This window comes from Belonocnema kinseyi, chromosome 5, assembly GCF_010883055.1.
Source record: "Belonocnema kinseyi isolate 2016_QV_RU_SX_M_011 chromosome 5, B_treatae_v1, whole genome shotgun sequence".
NCBI classification, from domain to species: Eukaryota; Metazoa; Arthropoda; class Insecta; order Hymenoptera; family Cynipidae; genus Belonocnema; species Belonocnema kinseyi.
The window spans coordinates 57,022,515-57,037,960 of record NC_046661.1 but is presented as its reverse complement, the minus strand read 5'-3'; the positions used below and the strand labels follow the sequence as shown (position 1 = coordinate 57,037,960).

The 15,446-nt window shown below is 30.6% G+C and overlaps 1 protein-coding gene across 3 annotated transcripts in view; it reads left to right on the top strand.

The window, feature by feature from the left end:
* LOC117172366 (DNA-directed RNA polymerase III subunit RPC3) overlaps positions 1–15,446 on the top strand; it is a 32,354-nt gene that overhangs the window by 5,966 nt on the left and 10,942 nt on the right. For all 3 annotated transcript variants that reach the window (XM_033360218.1, XM_033360220.1, XM_033360221.1), the window contains one exon: positions 4,674–4,911. In XM_033360218.1, the coding sequence (XP_033216109.1) occupies positions 4,674–4,911 (238 nt within the window). The remainder of the gene's footprint in view (positions 1–4,673; positions 4,912–15,446) is intronic.

Below are 15,446 nucleotides of genomic sequence, written 5' to 3'. Positions count from 1 at the left end.
TTTATTCGTCTATCTAATTCCTCATCTATCTTCCCGTCCCTAGTAAATAAGCTACCAAGGTATACGAACTTATCAACTTGTTCAATTCTCTCATCATTTCATGAAATATTGCATGGTGTTTTCTCACTCTTTCCTTCGAACACCATAGTTTTTGTTTCACTTGCGTTAATTTTGAGGCCCATGCTCTTCATGCTTGCATCTAGTTTATTCAGCATTCTTTGTAAGTCTTCGATAGACTCTGCCATAACAACCTTATCATCTGCGAACGCTAACGCACGTACCCTTACTGTTTGGAGATCCACACCCTCTTCGTCGAAGAGAGCCATTCTTAAACACTTGTCCATTAATAATATAAATAACCATGAAGACATAACGCATCCTTGCCTAACTCCTTGAATAATATCGAAACAGTCACTGAATTTCCCATTCACTCTTACACTTGCTTTGCTACCTGTATATATTGTTTTTATAGCTTGAAGGATTCATCCATTCACTCCATACTCTTTCAGGACTTCCCAAAGCTTACTTCTATCTACCTTGTCAAAAGCTTTTTCTAGGTCAACAAATGCACAGAAAACTTTTTTTCCTACTCTCAAACTTTTTTCTATTATTTGCCTTAAGCTAAATATTTGATCTGTATATGACCTTCATGGCATAAACCCACTTTGAACTTCCCAAATCTTTGCTTGTGTTATTTTCATTACCCTACGAATAAGTATTTTTGAATATATTTTACTTACGGTGCTTAATAAGCTAATCCCTCTGTAATTATTGCACTCGCTTTTATCTCCTTTTCTCTTGTATATTGGTACGATAATCGCTTTTTTCCAATCGTCTGGGACGTCTCCCATCTCGAAGCATAAATTTATCAATTCGCACAGTCTATGTGGTGTTTCCGTTTTATTTTCACTTCAGAAATTAGCCGTAATTTTTACTTAATCTCTATAATAATGTATCAGTTTATTATGTTCTTCATAAGATTTTCGACGAGCTCTATTCATGCTGTTTTTACAAAAAGTATTGAATATGTGCTAAACAATTTTTATCTAATTAGTGGTATAACTAGTAAGAAGTTTAGTTTTAATAAAAACGAAAAAAATAAAGTTTTAAAGAATCTTTTAAAGAAAAAATAAGCTATGTGTAGAAAATTAAACTATTTGCTTGAAAATGAACTTTTTGCTGGAAAATTCATGATTTTGGTTGAAAATTCATCTCTTTCAGTAAAAAATTAACTTTTTGTTTGTTAAAAAAATGATTATTTCGTTTAAAAATTTGTGTTGTAAGATAAATTTTTTTTAATGTTTGTAATCACTATGTAAATATGTAATGTAATGTTAGATGTAAATACCTAATAATTCCACCCTGATAACAAAATAATTACTTGTCGTTTTATGTTAAAATTTTTATTCAATAGTGTAAAAAAATTAATAAATACGAGGTGTGTTCAAAAAGTAAGGTGACTTTTCAATTTTCGCGGGCTACGTACATTCAAGTTTTAAATTTTTTGTTTTGTTGTGTTGGTACACTCGTCACGATCATATGTTCACAGTTTTGACTATATAGCTCGTGTTGTTTTTCTGGCAGAGGCGTAAAAAGTTAGAAGGGTTTGGTGTGCTCGGCAATTTTCTTCTTTCGAAAAAAGTGGAGCAAAGAGTTTGCATTAAATTTTGTATGAAAAATGGAATCCAGTGCTCTAAAACTCTTAAAATGTTGACAGTTGCATACGGTGAGTCTACTATGAGTAAGAAAAATGTGTATAAGTGTTACAAGCTGTTCCAAGAAGGCCGAGAGGATGTCGAAGACGAACCTTGCCCTGGACGTCCCAGCACGCCAACAACAGATGAAAACGTTCAAGCAATGGAAGAAATGGTGTTGAAAAATCGCCGAATTACCATCAGAGAAGTTGCTGAAGATGTTGGCATATCGGTTGGCTCATGCCATGCTATCTTTTCGGACGTTTTGGACATGAGACGTGTGTCAGCGAAATTTGTTCCAAAACTGCTTAATTTTGATCAAAAGATCCATCGCATGACCATCGCTCAGGAGATGCTGACTGAAGTGAACAATGATATTCACCGGATTTGGCCCCCAGTGACTTTTTTCTTTTCCCAAAACTGAAGAGACCCATGAAAGGACATCGATTTTCAACGATTGAGGAGATAAAAACTGCATCGCTGAAAGAACTCAAGGCTATACCACAAAATGATTATCAGAAGTGCTTCGATGAATGGAAAAAGCGTTGGCACAAGTGTATTATATCTGAGGGGAATTACTTTGAAGGGGACAACATAAATATTGAGGAATGAATATTTTTTGAGAAAACCATAAAGTCACCTTATTTTTTGAACACACCTCGTAGACTAAAATGATGCCAGTCCAAGGGCCAGACGATGTAATGTGACGGCTGTTGTCGAGCCGGTTGAGGGTCCGAAGTTATCACCTATCACGCCACTCTATCAATGCTATTAGAATGATCCTATTTTGTTAACGAATAATTAAATTAGGATAATACTTTTCAGATAGCTTTATTATATCCTAATAAACTTTTCTTTCGTTGTAAGTTTGGACTTACTCAAAATTCCCTCGATAAACGGAGCATTTGAAAATTGTGTAACGTTATTTTGATACTGCTTGCCAAACAAATGAATAACTTTTTTATTTAATAAAACCATACATACATTTTCCATACATTTTCAATTTCACATTATCTTAAGAACAGTTTTAAGGACAAGTTTTCAAATTGTCACCTTAAAATATAAAAAACCTTGTCTTTCGGAGCGAGTTGAAGTGAAAATATTGAGTAAATTTGCTGGTTTGAAAAATTAACTTTTTTTCCATTTTTTAGGAAAACGGTAAAAGATACAACTTTTTTCCAAGAGATAAAAGGTGCGCCATGAAATTTTCTACAAAGCGATATGGTATGTTAAAACGTTGAATTTTCGAAAACTGATTTTCAAGCCATCAGGGTCCAACTCTAGTAGCCTGAAGCGGCCACGCAAATTTTATACGGTGTTATAGAATTCGGAGTCTCAATTGTACTTACAAAAGTATCACGATTTAATTATTAATGAAGTAATTTTTAGAAGAGGAAGTATTATTAATTATGAGGGTGATTTACAACATTTCAATTAGTTTATTTAAAAAATCTAGACTTTCTTGGTTTTTTTATATCACCGTGAATAGATTTTCAGTGAACTAAGTATATTTAGTTTAAAAATATAATTTCTTTAATGACAAAAGTAATTTAAAAAATCATTTAATATTATTCAAAAGCTATACAATTTGTTAAATTTTTACAATTTCTAAATCTAAAAATAATTTTTAATCTTTCCCCGTTTCAGTCCTTCTTGCGCTGTGAACCCTGTTTATAGCACAGAAATATTTAATATACATTTTAAAAGCTAAAACTCTAGCAAATTATTATCGCCTTTCTTGCTTATCATTCACAATTGACCATGTGTATCAGGCGGTGGTCACTCAATGCTTCAGATGTGTCGCAACAAAGTCGACGTTGAAGCCATCTAACGTATACTCATATCCCTAAGATAAGATAATAGACGACCGTTCAGATAATCGTGATAATACCCAGATACTTTTCAGATAATGGACTTAAAAACTAAACAAATTGCAGAAAACAATATAAAAACAAGTAGAAGTACATAAATAATTGTCAGAATAATTATTTATGCATTTCCAGGTGTTTTTGTACTGTTTTCTACATGAAAATGTATTTTTATGAAGAAAGAAGTTTGTGACATTATTTTTCGAAGTATGTTGCTGGTGAAAACAAAAACAACAACGAACAGTTACCGTGGTTACTGTGGGCCATCTTACTGCGCCATCTGATGTATACTCCTAACGGGATCAAAGCAGGCTGAGTCGACTTCCATGGGCGCGTGTGATCACATATACTCTTGTAGTTATCCACCTCCTTGTAGATGGCTCTACTGCAGGGGCATAAGTGGGAGTAATATTTTCTTAAAATATCTTGGCGCCGCCATTCTAGTGTTCGTTGATGTTATGTTTTCGTCAACAAACTTCAAATTTTGCTAAGTTCAAAAAAGTTGTGTCTCGCCGTATGAAGTGAAATCAGTGAAATCAGGAAATTAAAAAATAAACAAATTTAAAGTAAATTGAAATGTTTGTGCTGTGCCAGGGTGTCACTGATTTTACTTCTCTATTATAATGCGAATAAATAAAATGTTGAAAAAAGGTTACATTTCATGTGTTATGTAATTCTTCATTTATTGGAGAATGATTGCAAAATTGTACAAATTTATGCCTAAAATTGGTACAGGAAACAGTGTTTACACATTTTTCGTCTTAAATTTGTATAATTTTGAATTCATTCGTTTATTTTCTCTAATTTTAATTCATGCAACACATTCAAATAACATGCACATTTCCGTACACGAACACATGGATACGCTTTAGTTTGCCACCTCCTTGTAGATTACGCTAGTGTCGCTATAAGTGGTCAAACGCGCCCATGGGAGTCGACCCAGTCTGGATCAAAGTGTGTTCAGACACTTTCGCCATTGTGAGTGACCACCGCCTGATTTGTATCTTTAGAATTTCTTGAGTGACAAGAGTACCAAATTTAGATTTTGTTTTATTAAAAAAAAAAAAACTGAACGAAAGATTTTTCATTTGTTTGTTTTTATACATTTCAGCTGAAAGGCAGTCCACTGTGCCTGTTCTCAAAGAAAAGTTTGAACTTCTAGTCCAAAATCAATTTTTAATGCGCAGCATAGCCTCTGACAAACGTAGCGAAGACGGTCCACCTGATTTCAATCTACCAAATCTCAATTTGAAAGCACTAATTCAAGTTACACAAAATTTGCTAGGCAATCCTGGCGATAATAATATTTACTGGAGGGTGAATTTTGACAGACTCACTCAAGATTTTCGGTAAATATGATTATACAGGGTTTTTACCCTACCTGGAACACTTGGAAACCCTGGATTTGCCAGGGAATTTTTTATTTACAGTTAAAGCTCGTTTATCACAACACTCGTTTATTACAAGCCAAGGTATTCGTCTATCGCAACTTCCCCAACTCCCACCACTGAGTCACATGTTGCGTATAGTCAATGAAAGCGGAAACGGGAATGCATCGTGGGGCCATGGTAAATTCGCCGACGACTACCTGCGAACCAGCCAATGCTGCCAGATCGAGCTAGAAATTTACCCCCACCATATCTACTGTTTGGGAGCCGCAAACCAGAAGGTGCATGATTACCTCTGTAAGTTCGTGTGTAAGCCGAAAATGCGTGACTCGAACTTCGGGTTTTCTCGGGTTTTGTCCTGCACGATGATTGCCGATCTAAAAGCTTCGGAAAACTTCGGTGGTCTTCTATTTATATCTCGATCCTCCTTTGGAAGAAATTGAAGAAATTGGCGGTTTTAATGTTTCGCGTGATTCTTAATTTCATGCATGCGTCGGTTTTGAGGTTATGTTTTTCAGGTGTACATGGTCTGGATAATATTATATAATATTAATATTAATAACTAGTTGACTAACTTTTAATTGAAATAGTTAAATTTTGTAATAAAAGAATTCTTTTACTGCAAAAAAATAAATAAATGTTGAATAAAATACATAAATTAAAAAAATTTTAATTTATTCTTCAACAAAATAGTTAAATTTTTCAACAAAAAGCTGGATTGCATACTAAAAAAGACATTTTTAATAAAATACATGAACTTTGCACAAAAGAAATTTATTTTCCACCAAGACTAATTTTCCATACAAAAAATTAATGTTTAATCATAGTTAAATTTTCGAAAAAAAGATTAATTTTCTTGTAGTTAAAAAAAAAAGTTTAAACAAAAACAAAAAGAATTTTCTACAAAATAGTACAATTTTCAGATAAAAAATTAATTGAAAATTCCTTAGAATCTTTTAAAACATCCTAAAATATTTCAAATACTTTAAAATCTTGTTCAAAATCTTTTAAATCAATTGGAAATGCCTTGGAATCTATTCAAATATCCTAGGCTATATCCAATTCTTTAAAATTTCATATTAAATTACCGTAATCAACTGAAAATTCCTTGGAATATTTTTAAATACTCTCAAATATTGCAATACCTTCAAAATATTTTGACATACCTTGATCTTTTTTAAAAAGATTTTTAAGGTACTTCTTTAAAATTCTTTGAAATTCCTTAAAATTATAAAAATAAGATGGAAATTCCTTGACATCTTTTAAAATACCAAGAACCTTTTTCCAAAGATTTATAAAGTACTTTGGAAGTTTTAAAAATAACCCTTTACAATTATTTCTAATTCTTTGAAATTCCCTTAAATTATAAAAATAAATTGAAATTCCTTGACATCTTTTGAAACATCCTCAAATATTTAAAAGCCTTTAAAATCGTTTGAAATCTCTTGAAATATTTTAAAGCTTCAGATTGAAATTTAGAAAACAGAAAAATTTCAAAACGTTAAATATTGGAATGTTTGTAGATTAGAGTTTTGAAAATGTGATAAACAAAAATTCAAAGCTTTTGAAATTTTATTTTCGAACATTTTCAACTATGAAATATGAATAATTTTCAACTCGATGGGATTCAAGTCTTCAAAATTTGCATTGTAAACTTGGAAGTTCAGTTACAAAAAATTAGTAATCATAGATAAATTGAAAGCGTTCAAAATTTAAAAGTATGTTTTAAAAAAAATTATATAATTTTATAATTATATACAAAAATCGTTTAACTTTAATTCGAGTAATTTCTATTAAAACTTTTATTTAATAGTTTAACTGATCTACAAACAATTTTTATTCATCCCAGTTTAAAAACTCTAATCTAAAAACATTTCAATATTTAACGTTTTGAAATGTTTCTCTTTTCTAAATTTCAATCTGAAGTTTTAAAAGGTTTCAAGACATTTTAAAAGATTTTTAAGGATTTTAAATATTTGAGGATATTTTAGAAGATTTTTAGGAATTTTCAATGTATTTGTATAATTTACAGGAATTTCAAAGAATTACAAAAATTTTGGAAGGGTTATTTTTTAAAATTCCAAAGTACTTTAGAAATTTTAAAACAAATTTCTTGGTATTTCAAAAGATTTTGAAGGATTTGAAAAATTTGAGAGGATTTAAAAAGGTTCCAAGGAATTTTCAATTGACTACAGAAATTTAATATGAGATTTTAAAGGATTTAAAATATTTCAGGGTATTTAAAAAATTCCAAGATATTTTCAAGAGCTTTAAAAATTTTCAAGAGATTTCAAAAGATTTTGAAGGATTTGAGAATTTTTAGAGAATTTAAAAAGATTCCAAGCAATTTTCAATTGATTACAGTAATTTAATAGGAGATTTTAAAGTATTTGATATACGTTAGGACATTTAAATAGATTCTAAGGAATTTGCAATTGATTTCAATAATTTAGCATGAGATTTTAAAGGATTTTAAATATTTTAGGGTATTTATAAAAATTCAAGGAATTTTCAAGAGATTTTAAATATTTTAGGATGTTTGAAAACATTCCAAGGAATTTTCAATTAATTACAATAATTTAAAGCGATTTCAAAGTATTTTAACGTTTTTTTCATCTTTTCTGGTTGAAAATGTAACTGCTTTGTTAAAAATGTAGTTTTTGTTATGATGCATAAATTTACTTGAAAAAATTTGTTTTCTGAAAATGTAACTATTTTGTAGAAAATTCTTTTTGTTTTGCGTTAAAGATTAATTTTTTGAACTACAAATTCGTAGAAAATTAATCATTTTTGTCGAAAATTTAACTATGGTTAAACATTAATTTTTTGTATAGAAAATTAGTCTTGGTGGAAAATAAATTTCTTTTGTGCAAAATTCATGTGGTTTATTAAAAATGCCTTTTCTTTAGTATACAATTCAGCTTTTTGGATGAAAATGTAACTTTTTGTTAAAAAATTTAACTATTTTGTTGAAAACAATTAAAAATTTTTTTTTTTAATTTATGTCTTTCACTCAAAATTCCTTTTTTTTTGCAGAAAACTCATTGTTTTAGTTGAAAGTTTAACTATTTCTATTGAAAGTTTGTCAACTATTTATTAATATTTGACAATTATAATATTAACATTAATAATATATATAATAGTAATAATATTCATACTACATACCCCTGAAAAAATATAACCTCAAAATCGAAGCATGCATGAAATTAAGAATCCTGTGAGATATTAAAATCGCCAATTTCTTCCATTTCATTCAAATCGGAATCGATATGTAAATAGAAGACCACCGAAGTTTTCCGAAGCTTTAAGATCGGCAATCATCGTGCAGCAGAAAACCTGAGAAACCGAAGTTCGAGTTGTGCATTTTCGGCTTACACACGAACTTACAGTGGTGATCATGCACCTTCTATTTTGTGGTTTCCAAACGGTAGGTATGGTCAAGGGTAAAATATACTCAAAATCATTTTTGTTGAAGAATGATTTTTTTTAGTTAAAAAATCATTTATTTGTTTGAAAGTTTATGGATTTTGTTGAAAATGCGTCATTTTTTTTGTAGAAAAATGATTTGTTGAAAATTCATTTTTTTTCATTGAGGATACAATTATTATGTTTAAAATTCATTTTTTAGTTGATCAAAAAATAATTTCAGCAAAAGAAGTTTCGGTTATACCATTTTTGATGGAAAATTTATATTTTAAATTGAAAATTAATTTTTTGTGGTTGATAATTCCATTGTTTTGAAATTGTTCTTTTTGGGTACAAAATTAATCCTCTTGATTGAAAACAGATTTTTTTGTAAAAGATTTAACTATTGGATAACAAAGTCATCTGTTTTGGTATAGAATTCAGCTTTTTTTTAATTTCAATTTTTTTAGTTGAAAACTAATTTTCTTTGCTAAAAAAGGAACTATACAATGTTTGATTGGAAATTAAGTTTTTTATTGAAACTTCATCTTATTTGGTTAAAAATTGATCTTTTTGATTGAGAATTGAGACTCCGGGTTCGATAACCACGCATAAAATTTGCCTGACCACTTCAGGCCGCTCGAGTTGGCCCCAGATGGCTTGAAAATCAGTTTTTGAAAATTCAACACTTTAACATTTCAATTTGTAAAAAATTTAATGGCGCATCTTTTTTTAATAGGCAAGAAAGGTGTGTCTTTTAGCGTTTCTGTAAAAATCAAAAATACTTAATTTTTGAGACAAGAAAATTTAGTACATATTTTCACTTCAACGCTGTCCGAAAGACAAAGTTCTTAATATTTTGAGATGAAAATTTGAGAGCTTGTCCTCTAATCTGCCCTTAAGATAACGTGCAATGGAAAATCGATTGGTTTTGTTAAATAAAAAAGTTACACATTTTTTGGACGAACAGTGTCAAAATAATGTAAGACAATTTTCAAACGCTTCGTTTATCGAGGAAATTTTGCGTAAGCCCAAACTTCCAGTGGAAGAAATGTCTCTTAAGTATTATGACGTTTTCTGAAAAGTATCACCTTAATTTCATCATTGGTTAACAAAATAGGAGCAATTAAATATCAGTGACCTAGAGATCCTCCAGGGAGAGTTGAGACAAGTTTTTCCCTCCAATAGTCGCTGCTGTACCGAAACTTTCATATTTTCATGGGGCACGAAAAGATCGAATTGTCTTATTTTTTATTAATTCTTTTGTTTATGAAAATTTTGAAGGATATGTATTTCAAAATGAATATTTTTTCCCCCTAACCTTAATAACTAAGCTTCCCAATAATTTATAATATTCTTGTTTGAGTGTTGTCTCTGTTCCGTATTAAATCAGTTTAAAAATAAAATTGTGATTTGAAAATAGCGCCAAATCATGCCAATCAAATTTCATAAAAGTTTAACTAGTGCCGGTACAGCGACGCCAATCAGATTTGGAGTACCCCGTGTCTCAACTCTCCCTTGAGGATCTCTACATTGACCGAGCGCGTGAGAGGTGATAATTTCAGAGTCCGGTTGCTCCGCGCTATTTAGCCAACTAGAATACATCTATGTTTGTAAACAATGTCCTTAAAATAGGTGTACATTAAAGAAATAATGTAAACAGAAAACGAGTGCATCTTCAATTCATTTTGATGATTAGCTAGGAAAGTATTACATTTCGCTCAAAATTTCAAGAACATTGAATTGGATTCCTGAGCAAATATATCTATAAATATTAAAAATAAATAATTAAAATTAAATGTCAAGTTTGCAATAAATTTCAACGGAAGGTAGAAAGAGATCAAGAAATAAATAAAATGTGACTAATAATATTAGTAAAGAAAAACAAGGTATTTTTACATACTGTCTTTGAAGATCAAAATTTCAATCCTTATGAAAGTGAATAAAAAATAAATTATTGATTTTAAAGATTATTTTCTTAATTATTTTTATTTCGTAAAAATTTGAATAAGTAAAATGTAGGGTATATTTTCTATGTATCTACTACTGTAAACTGCTGGAAATAATGGAAACCGGATTTTTTTATTGAGTAATACATTAAAAATATTAAAGATGTTTTCAGTATAAAGTCAAGCACATTACTCAATTTTTAACTTGATTTATGAAATCAAAAAAGGTAGCCACATTACTAAGTCTAACAAATTTTGGAAAAAAATATAAATTTACTATAGAAAGAATAGTTTAAGGCGTAACTATTTACTTAAAAATAGTTGGTCTAAGTTTTCCCGTTTATTTTCAATTAAGAAATCAGACGTAATTTCTATTTAATCTCTAATGATATATCGGTTTATTATGTTTTTCATAAGATTTTCGAAAATTCTATTCGTATTATTTTTACAAAAAGTACTGAATACGTGCTAAACTTTTCTTTAACTAATTATTGTTATAATTACTAACAAATTAAGTTTTAATGAAAACCAGAAAAATTAAGTTGTAGTCAATCTTTTAAGGAAAAAATAACCCGTCTCTTTTGTGGAAAATAAATTTTTTTGTTTAAAAAATTATAATTTTGTTTAAAAATTTGTGTTGTAAGATATATTTTTCTGAATGTTTGTAATCACCCGGTAAATACGTATATGTAATGTAAGATGTAAATACCTAATGATTTTACACTGATAAAAGAATAATTACTTCTGGTTTGATAATAACATTTTTATTTAATAGTCTAAACAAATAAATAAATATACTAAAATGATGCCAGTACAGGGGCCCAACGACTTGACGCGACGATGTTGTCGAGCAGGTCGAGGCTCCAAAGTTTACATCTCTCACGCTTTTGATCAATGCTATTTGAATAACTCTATTTTGTTAACGAATAATTCAATTAAGGTCATGCTTTTCAGAAAACTTCATTATATGCTAACAACCATTTCTTTTACTGGGAATTTGGGCTACCTCAAAATTCCCTCGATAAACGAAGCGTTTGAAAATTGTGTAATATAATTTTCATACTGCTTGCTCAACAAAATTATAACTTTTTTATTTATCACAACCAATAAAGTTTAAATGGCACATTGTCTTAAGAATAATTTGATGGACAAGATCTCAAATTGCCATCTTAAAATATTAGAAACATTGTATTTCGAACAAAGTTGAGGTGAAAATATTTAGTAAGTTTCCTTGTCTGCAAAATCAACTTATTTTTTATTTTTTACAGAATCAGTAAAAGATACTACTTTTTTGCCGAGAGAAGAAAGATGCGCTACGAGAAACTTATTTTAATCAATCTTTTCCCTAAAAAAAAATTAAAACACTATAAAATGTTCTCGACATAAATTGTTTGTATTCAGCTTCCGGTACATAGAACTTGTTAGTCATTCTTCGAGCATGGATATCAGTCTGTAGCACAAAATCCTGCTGCCTTGACAGATACTGTGACAGTGACAACTGCCCCGAAAGGGGATGTGTAGAATGATTCGTTCTCAGATTTGTTGAGGTAACGAAGCCAGCGAAGGCGCGCTGTCTTGCAGGTGAGCGTGAAGTTGTGTCAGGGACAGTTTTCGGTGTTTAAATTTATATTTATCTCGTCTGGTGGACAAGACCTTTTTTCGTTTGCCTGTGTAGTTATAGACTAACTAAGTAAAAAGTGAATAGAGACGGTCAAACATTTCAGAAGAAACCGCAACTATCTAGCATTAATACAGAAGATGATAATGATTTTTGCTAAATTGAATTAATTTACTAGCTATAATTAGTTATAATAAATTAGTTATAATAAATTAGTTATAATAAATTCTTTAAACATTCTCCTTAAACATCAAGTAGTATTTTATGTGCCATAGATAATTTGCATTTAAAGAAACGCAAGAAAATCATAAATAGTGCCAAGAACTCGCAAACCTCATTTTTTCACTTACGAAGTTTTTTTTAGGATCATGTAAAACAGATTTATGGGGATTGTTATTAAAAATTAATTATTCATTTGTATTCTGTGGTTGATTGCGAAGAAAAATTTCAAGTTTCAGATAAATTAAACTTATCTTGACGATTTTAAGTAAAATTTACAAAAACTTATTTTTCTTTTGCCTAATAGCATGGAACGTTCCGCGGGAACCTTCGGAACGTTCCAGTAGAACATTCAAGGAACGGTCCCTGAGCGTGTAAAATATCTGCCGCTTTGGAACGTACCAGTGGAACTTTCCACTAAAACCTGAGGGGAATCTTCCATTATTGTTATTTTTAACAACAATCATTTCGTAAGCCGGAAAAGATAGGTAAAAGTAGATGTCATTTTTGAGTTTGAAGTATCGCATATACTACATTGTAATATAATATTGTTACCATAAACTGACATCAATTTTGACATTTCACTTACAGCTTATCGAATACTGGAACGTTCCCAAGTGGCGGACATTTTACACGTTCAGGGAACGTTCCCGCGTAAAGTTCTAGGAAGGGAAATACATGGAAAACTTCGTGTGGCTTGCGCCACCTCTAAATATAATTTTTATTCAAAACAAAATTGATTTATTTTTGTGTGGATTCGACAAAATTTCCCGGCGATATTCATGAGAATTAGGAACAAACCAATTTGGAACAATCTAATTTCCACTCATACAACAGAAATAATTAAAATAATATGCACCTGAATTATTAAAAGCAATTTCTACCCCTACCGATAGAAATCTCTGATTTTATTCTAAAGATTCTCTAGGGTCAGAGAAGCTCAGAGAAATTCTCCGCAGGCACTCAAGTAGATATATTTAAGGGTCCAGCTAGTTCTTTTAAATGTTTTAAAGGTTTTAAAATGTCCTGTCCGAAATTGAAATAGAAATACGATCATAAATAACAAACACAGTGGCTGAAATTGAAATAAGAATTCGATCACAAATAACAAGCAGAAGCTATATCAATAGAGTAACCGACACTCAAGGGTCCTTTGTTAAGCTTTCAGATTAAAATTCAGAAGTAGATTTTTTAAATTTCATAGTTAACAGTCTAAAACATAATAATTCGGAATCTACAGGTTTTGATGATTTCAGATATGTAACTTTTTTTTAATGGTTAAAATTGGAATTAATACGTTTCTCGTAAATGAAATGAGATACGCCAAAAAGACAACATTTTTGAATCCAAATAGAAAGTTGTATATTAATATATAAGTTATAATTATAAAAGAGTATAATGACAAAATTCATTAATTAAAAAAAAGTGTCTTAAAATTGAAATTTTTCATTCGTAGCTTTAATAGCAAAATACATACAATGAAATTCAAATTTCACCCATTCACTTTCACACTACCTAACAAGGGTGATCAGGCTGAGAGGTGTCCGAACATGGATATCTCTGGCATGCGCAGTATTTATTCCTGTGTATTTTTAGGAGATGTCAAGGCCCGATATATCAAAAAATTGAAAAAATCGAAACTGATCCATATACACTCAGAGATATAGATTTTAGTGCAAATTTAAGCTCAGTGTCCTCGATGACAATAGTGGATATAGTGTCATATTTTATTGAATCTCACAGTTATTACACTGCAAAACAAGTGAAAGCACATAAAAGTTTGAAAGCTTATAAGTTTTATGAAGCTGGTTTTATGACGAAAGTGAAGTGCAAGCAGTTCAATGATACTTTTCTGTTTCTGAGTGAGACTAGTTTAACAAGATAGTATTTTTAGTTTTCAGTTAATATTTTTAGTTATAACTTATTATTTTATATGAATGTGAACATTATCATTAAGGAATATTCATGTAAAGTGTTGTATTCATTTCAACCCAAGTCATCAAATTCCATTGCTGAAGTAAAATGCGATGTCAATTTATTGATATTTTGAGGTTAGGAGCAGCCTATTCCAAGAGGGATCTGTGCTCAGGATTAAAAATTTGAGACTATTTGCAGGTTCGATTTGAATGATTTAGTCTCAGAGATAGTCAGAGAGATTTGGATCCTTTCAAGGTCTTTTTAGTGGTCCTTTTAAGAGTGATGCAACGGTAATATAATGTTCCTTTTGTGTTCGCCATATACCGGGGGGGGGGGGGGGGGGGGGGGGGGTATTTACAGAAGTTGGCCGTCGCTAACCCGACTACCTTTTTAAACTTTTATTCAAAATATCAACACTTTTTTTTAAATTGATGAATTTTCTCATTATACTTATTTATAATTGAGCCTCCCGCGATCTAAGCGGGACACGCTCGAAATGCCTTGGTTTCAGTTGACCTCTTGGCGGTCATTTCGACGATTTTCTGATTTTCATACACAAGGGGTGGTTTTAAATATTCTTTCCGGTGGCTCTTACCCCCCCTGAAAAAACTTATTCTGTAACAAGGTAAATTAAAAGTATTTTTAACTCGAAAAAACACTGTATAAAGGCGGTCATTTCGACGATTTTCTGATTTGCATACACTAGGGATGGTTTTAAATATTCTTTCCGGTGGCTCTTACCCCCTGAAAGAAAAGGTTCTATAACAAGTTAAATTAAAAGTATTTTCAACTCGAAAAAAAAACTGTATAAAGGCGTTCATTTTGACGATTTTCTGATTTTGATACACTGAGGGTGGTTTTAAATATTCTTTCCGGCGGCTCTTACCCCACTGAAAAAAAACTTGTTTTACGACATGGTAAATTAACACTATCTTTTAGTGGATAAAAAAGTGTATGAAGGCGGTCATTTTGCATATTCTATGTTGCCCCCATCTGCATTAAATTTCAAGGTGTTTTACCCTTGAAAAAAATTTTTTTGAGATTTTTTCGTATAATACTCATTTTTATGCTTAGCTGAACTGATTACGCTTGGCTAATTTCAGAAAAAAAATATTTTTTTTTTTTTCATTTCGTTCATTTGAACGTTCGGAACTTCAGGTACATACCCTCATAGAATCAGACATTTTTACATTCATAGCGGCCTTCAAGAAGACCCGGAATCTTATGCTCCAAATACGCAGATCATTCCACCATCCCCTCTTTGAATTCCCCTACAGTGATCATATTTTCTCTCCTCAAATAAATGTTGAATCACTCAAAATTCTCATGGCCCGCCATTTTCTTCCAAAATGCTATTCAGGAGTTTGGAGACTCCTTGATTTTCTATA